Here is a 5612-nt window from a genome sequence, read left to right on the forward strand (position 1 = left end):
AAATTAATTAATTCACATTAAGTTTTTTTTGCTGTTGATTTGTATTGGTCAATTAATATTATTAGTTATGGTATAGTTTAATATTTATAAGTGGTATAATATTTAACATTAAGTAGGTGAAATAATTAAAAATAAATTTGACATGAATTGTGTTGGGTCAAGTTGAATGTTTAGTCCATTATTGAATTTGAAAATTTTATAATGTAAAAACTATACCAAGTTTTATGAAAAAATGATAAATTTTAATTGGATCTTTAAATATTTTTAATTCAATAAATCGAGTAATCCGTCCGTTTTAACCCGCAATTCGTTTGGACCCAACCCGACTAAACCAATATTTTAATTGGACGGAAATGGGCCACATTAATGCATCCACGAGTTGAGTTAGGTGTTGCTTTTGGACCCGAATCCGCCCAATCAAGTCCGTTGTCCAACCCTGCCTACCAGCATCTCCATAAGAGACGGAGGGACAATATCGTCCGGTATGAAACATATCTTTTGCAGATCAAACACTCTGCTGGAGCAGAGATATCACATATTTCTAGAATGGATCACATTCTAGGGATCTTCGTTACATAATGCAGATTCATCAAACCCTAATGTATTGTGCCCACGCATATTTATCAAATAATAAAACATAGATTAATGGAAACTCGATTGTCTTTAGTCATTTTATTCAAAATAATTCAAAACACGTTATTATGATGACATAAACTTCAATGCTTTCATGCGCAACTTCTTCGCAAGTTCCTTTACGCTCAAGCTGTATCCTTCACCCATCTATAAAATAATACTAATAATATTTAACCTCAGTTGAAAATTTAGCAGTACTGAAAATTTTCTAGTGACAATAAGAAAAAAGAGAGAGAGTTCTTTACCTGAGCAATGATCGTAATGTCAATGACAGAATCCCCAAGAGGTAACACACTGCTATTCACAACAAATAATTCTAAACTTTGAATCTCTTCCATCATTTTTACTAAAACACCCTTCTTCTTCTTGCTCTGGATCCTAATCAGAATCTCTTTTCCTAACTCTCTTGCTTCCACTTGGAAGAGTGATTCATTATCACCAGCACCAGCACCGGCACCACCTTCAATGTTCTCATCGCATAAAGAGTTATCTTCATCGCTACATATGTCTGGTTTGTTCGGAACAACAACCAATTCTGGTTTTGTTTTCTTGTTCTGATCTTCCAAAACTTCCAAACGCTCTTTAAGCTCTTTCACGTATTTGATAGACTCAGCTAATACAGAAGCTTTGTCTATCTAATAGATTTATTACACACAATTGATTAGTGACTAGTAGTATGTGTGTGAAACATAATAACTAAAAGGTCATTGAAATTGATTTACCGTACCTTTTTAAGGTTAGGAACAAGAGCTGCAAGAGCAATGAAACTCTGGCTGAGTATCTCTCTTCGTTTTCTCTCAGCCATGATATGATCCTCAGCGTTAGCTCGAGATCTCTTTGGTTGTGAGGTTTTTGTTTCCAAGTTTTGATTTTTTGACGACGCTTTTGGAGTTTGAGTTGAGACATGAGTGTTTTCGTTCTGTTTGGAGTTTAAGGTAGTACTAGTAGGGTCAATTTCGTAAAATTGGGGGGTGTTGGTAGCAGGTGAGTTTTGGTTGTCAAAAGAGAGAATCAGAGACTGAAAAGATGAGTTAGATGAAGATGAAGATAGGTTTGTTGAAAACGTCGGTTTCTCAAAATCAAAGTCAAAAGACTCAAAACTTGTTTCATCGGTGAATGAGTTGTTGAGAGTGGACTCTGAATAAAAACATTGTTGTTGGCTTTGTTCTTGAAAGACAGTACCTATGTCATGTGAAACAAACTCTTGTTTCTCATCAGCATCAAGGAAATTCAGGTTGCATTCCTCAGGAAATAAATTGTACTCATCCATTTCCTTCATTAAAAAAACTCAAATGTTAAAGAATCTATTTATAATCAAGTACTACTAATTAAGAATTTGCAGGACATGAAAGGTAAATTTGCCTAGAATTTTCTTACCAAATCAGATAGCCATTTGCTGGTTGATGATTCCTTCATTGATATGCAATTTATTAGTTGTTGTGAAGTTCTCATTGTTGGACCTTTTATAAGACAATAATTCTCAAAAATATTAGATGAATTTTTGTTTGGTATCGAAAAATAGCATTATATTAAATAATTAAATTATATACTTATTGAATGAAACTCGTTATTGTTCACTTTTTTATTTTTCAATTTCTCTGTTGTCCCTAGACACGGTGTCCACATAATAAAAGCAAAAACTTTTTCAAATTCTAAAACAAAAGCACGTGTCGTCAATTAGGTATATACTCAATGATTCATATAATTTTCGTAATAAATAAGTATACTATTATCTCATAAAAAAATTAATACTAAATCAGATCTATTATTATTTTTTATATAAAAGAAATATGGAATCACCATAAGACGGAATTCCGGAAGACCAAGTCTATTTCTTTGATGACACGAGCTCTAGCATAGTTAATTTGGATACCAAATGATTTGAGCATTATAAACTCAGTTATGGAATTCTTAGAAGACAGACCTGAAGTGTCGGGGATTAAAGCCACAATTGAGGAAACCTTGCAGATAATGGAATTCCAATTTTGAGCTTTATATTAAAATCTAATGAAGTTTCTTTGAATCCAAATAGCAACCTAGAGAAGGGTAAGCTTTGCCACAGAAAGCGTAGAAGCTCAGCTCCTGTTTGTGGAACCATTTTTTTCCGGGTTATTTAAAGAAATGATCAAGGTTAAAGATGATTATTATGGTCTGTCTTTTAGGATGTGCTTTTAATGTCGACAACTTGGATACGATTTGGATTTACTTGTGAAGATGAAACATTTGATAAATCTTAAATCATCAAGTCAAGCAAGTATGACAAGCAATCAAAGATGCAAGCAGATGAATTAAGATTTGATAAACACTACAAACATCTTCTGATGATGATGTCACGACTGAAAAAGTCACATAGTCGCCATCATTATTTATTCGTTTCTAAGGAATAGAGAAATAATGATAAAACCTAAAGTTAAGGGAAGAGACTAAGGTTCAGGAGTCGGCTAAACAAAAGAAATGTATTAGACACCCCTCGTCTCTATTGTACTCAATGGGATCTTCCTCTAATATTAAGATTAGTGTGTGTTTCTAAGGAAAGTTTCTCTGTATTACGTATTCTTGTGGGAGTTATTTATTTAGAAGGGATTAAGTTACTATTAAGGAAAAATGTTTGATTAAAAAGAAGGACAAATAAAAAGTTTTTTTGTTATTGTACTCGCTAGATTGCTACGACTTTATGCCTACGTACCTTCATGTTTAATGAATAATCAAAGTACCGTAGTTCTTCTAACAAATGTTTGTTTGTTCCATTCCGTTGTTTTTAGATTATTGAAATATCTTAACGCATCAGGGGCGGAGGAAGATTTGATTTTAAAAATGCCTAAATGCACAAGGGCAGGGGACTTAAACTTTAACTGTGTGGCAAGTGATTATTTTGCAAAAAATACTATAATTAATTTAATTAAAAATTAAATTTGATGACATATGTACATAATTAATTTTATTTGAGAATACTAAACATGATTAATTGACGAAGAAAAATTGATAGAATCTTGATTAAAACTAATCGCGGAAGCATTTGAATAAACCCTAATCATTAAAAACAAATATTTGTATTTTTTGTAATTTAAAAATAAAATAAAATTCTTGATTAAAAAAATAATTGTTTTAATTAATTATTGACTAAGTGCTCATTATAAATTACTAATTTATAAAATTATTTTATAAGAAAATAGGTCAAATTAATTAAATAAAACAAATAGGACGTGAGGTGCATTTTATGTTCAGATAGCAATGGACTTGTGTAATTGGTGTGTGAAAAGTAATGGAATGATCATGAGTGTATGTGGATTAAAGATTTGACTTTTGAATGATCTTTAACAAAAACCAAATTGACTTATGCATGGACCCATCACTTTAACCATTTGAAACATGATCACATGATGCCATATGAACCAAATGGACCAAGCTACATGAATGAAACAATAAGGAGTTCCCCTATGAACCATAACGGATCAAGGATAAACAATGGGTCAGATATCAATGCCCTAACATGAACTTAAAGATGAAAGACCACGGAAATTTAAAGTATCATGGACCAATAATGACCACGCAATATGCATATATATGGATGTTTGAACAAAATCTTGAACCTAGAAGAAAATCCAAATATATGGGAATATGAGCCAAATGAATGAATCTTATGCACCAAGCAAGATTAATGATTGATGATGCACAACAAGATGGTCAAGCACTTCCTCCATATGAATTAGGATTTCAGTCAATCCCATGGTCAAAAGTCAACTTCAAATGGCACACAAGCACCAAGGGTCCCTGATTAGGATTTCATGATGCAAACCCTCTAATCAAGGTCTTCAAACTAAGCATGAAGCTTCACAGTCTATCTCCCAACACATGGATCCATAATTAGGGTTTAGTGGTCAAATCAAAGCTTAAGAGGTCAAACACAAGAACCCATAGGAACAAAGCCAAGAGTTAGGGTTTTGATGCACATATGAATGCCATGATGTGGTCTCTTTGAATTCATGTCCCAAAGATATAAAAATAAGGGTTTTTCCTCAATGATTCCGTATGAAAGGTCATGCCACATCCTAGGGTTTGATCCTCAAGCAAACTCTAGCTTTTGTTAGCTGCAAACTTTGAAGCTATGATGATTATTAGAAAGTGTTAACATGAATGAATGATGCACATGAATGATGCATGAATGAGTAGAGATGAATCTTAAGTCAAAGGTTAAATGAAGAAAAATGAAAAGGGGAGGGAAAATTTTGGGGTATGATAGCTGCCCCTATTTAATCATCTAAAACATGAAGGCGCGAATTGCGAAAGCTTTTTAGGTATTCAAGGTAGAAGAGGATTAAATACAAAAATATCTAAAAATATTCCTGTAGAGACTGGTTGTAATGGGAGTGGCATGTATACTTTCATAGCTTCATCTGTTGGGGATTGGTCGACATATTTTATGGGGAAATACACCAATCGTGAAGGAAAACATGATATGCATGATATATGTAATATATGATTTTTTTATCTTTGAATGCTTAATTGATTTTCACAATATAGGATTGTTGGTGTAGGGTAGACTTCGACTTGCCACTAACTGCACCAAAGAATCTGTATTGAAAGAATGCTTCGTGTTACTACCACTGTTATGGATTTCACATGATCCTGCTAGGGAGAAAAAATATATGATCTACCCGGGCAGTCATTAAGATATTTTCGGATATCAAGTAATTACTATAGACTACCGATTGCTCTTTAGAACTCCTCAGACAATCAAAGCAATGCATAAATGGCGATAGGTTTGAAAGATGTCTTCCAACATATTTTCTAACAAGAGATATTTCCTAAACACTCCTCCACCATAAAATGGTGATAGGTTTGAACTATGGAAAACAATATTTAAATTTTTCATGCAAAGCATTGATTTTGAATTGTGAGAAACAATAGTCATCAGTCTGTTTATTCCTACTAACCCCATAAATGGTCATCAGTCTGTTTATTCCTACTAACCCCATACT

The 5612-nt window shown here is 33.0% G+C and overlaps 1 protein-coding gene across 2 annotated transcripts; it reads right to left on the minus strand.

Annotated features, from left to right (window-relative positions):
* Positions 1-642: 642 nt before the first annotated feature.
* LOC127074316 (transcription factor bHLH18) lies at positions 643-2118 on the minus strand. Of its 2 annotated transcripts, none has more exons than XM_051015629.1 (4): positions 2011-2118; positions 1361-1906; positions 879-1268; positions 643-780 (listed from the first exon to the last, which is right to left on the minus strand). In XM_051015629.1, the coding sequence occupies exons 1-4, from the start codon at positions 2083-2085 to the stop codon at positions 700-702; spliced, it is 1092 nt and encodes a 363-aa protein (XP_050871586.1). In that variant the 5' UTR covers positions 2086-2118; the 3' UTR covers positions 643-699. The 2 variants fall into 2 exon arrangements, with proteins under 2 accessions (XP_050871586.1, XP_050871587.1); XM_051015630.1 differs by having other exon boundaries at positions 643-793.
* Positions 2119-5612: the final 3494 nt, after the last annotated feature.

This window comes from Lathyrus oleraceus, chromosome 4 (genome assembly GCF_024323335.1).
Source record: "Lathyrus oleraceus cultivar Zhongwan6 chromosome 4, CAAS_Psat_ZW6_1.0, whole genome shotgun sequence".
Lineage (NCBI taxonomy): Eukaryota > Viridiplantae > Streptophyta > Magnoliopsida > Fabales > Fabaceae > Lathyrus > Lathyrus oleraceus.

Excerpts from the sequence above, each read along its gene's own strand:
- LOC127074316 (XM_051015629.1), bottom strand. The coding sequence starts at position 2,085 with ATGAGAACTTCACAACAACTAATAAATTGCATATCAATGAAGGAATCA. Across the intron at positions 1,907-2,010 it reads GCAAATGGCTATCTGATTTG|GAAATGGATGAGTACAATTT; the intron begins GTAAGAAAATTC and ends TTTTTAATGAAG. Across the intron at positions 781-878 it reads ACATTACGATCATTGCTCAG|ATGGGTGAAGGATACAGCTT; the intron begins GTAAAGAACTCT and ends ATTATTTTATAG.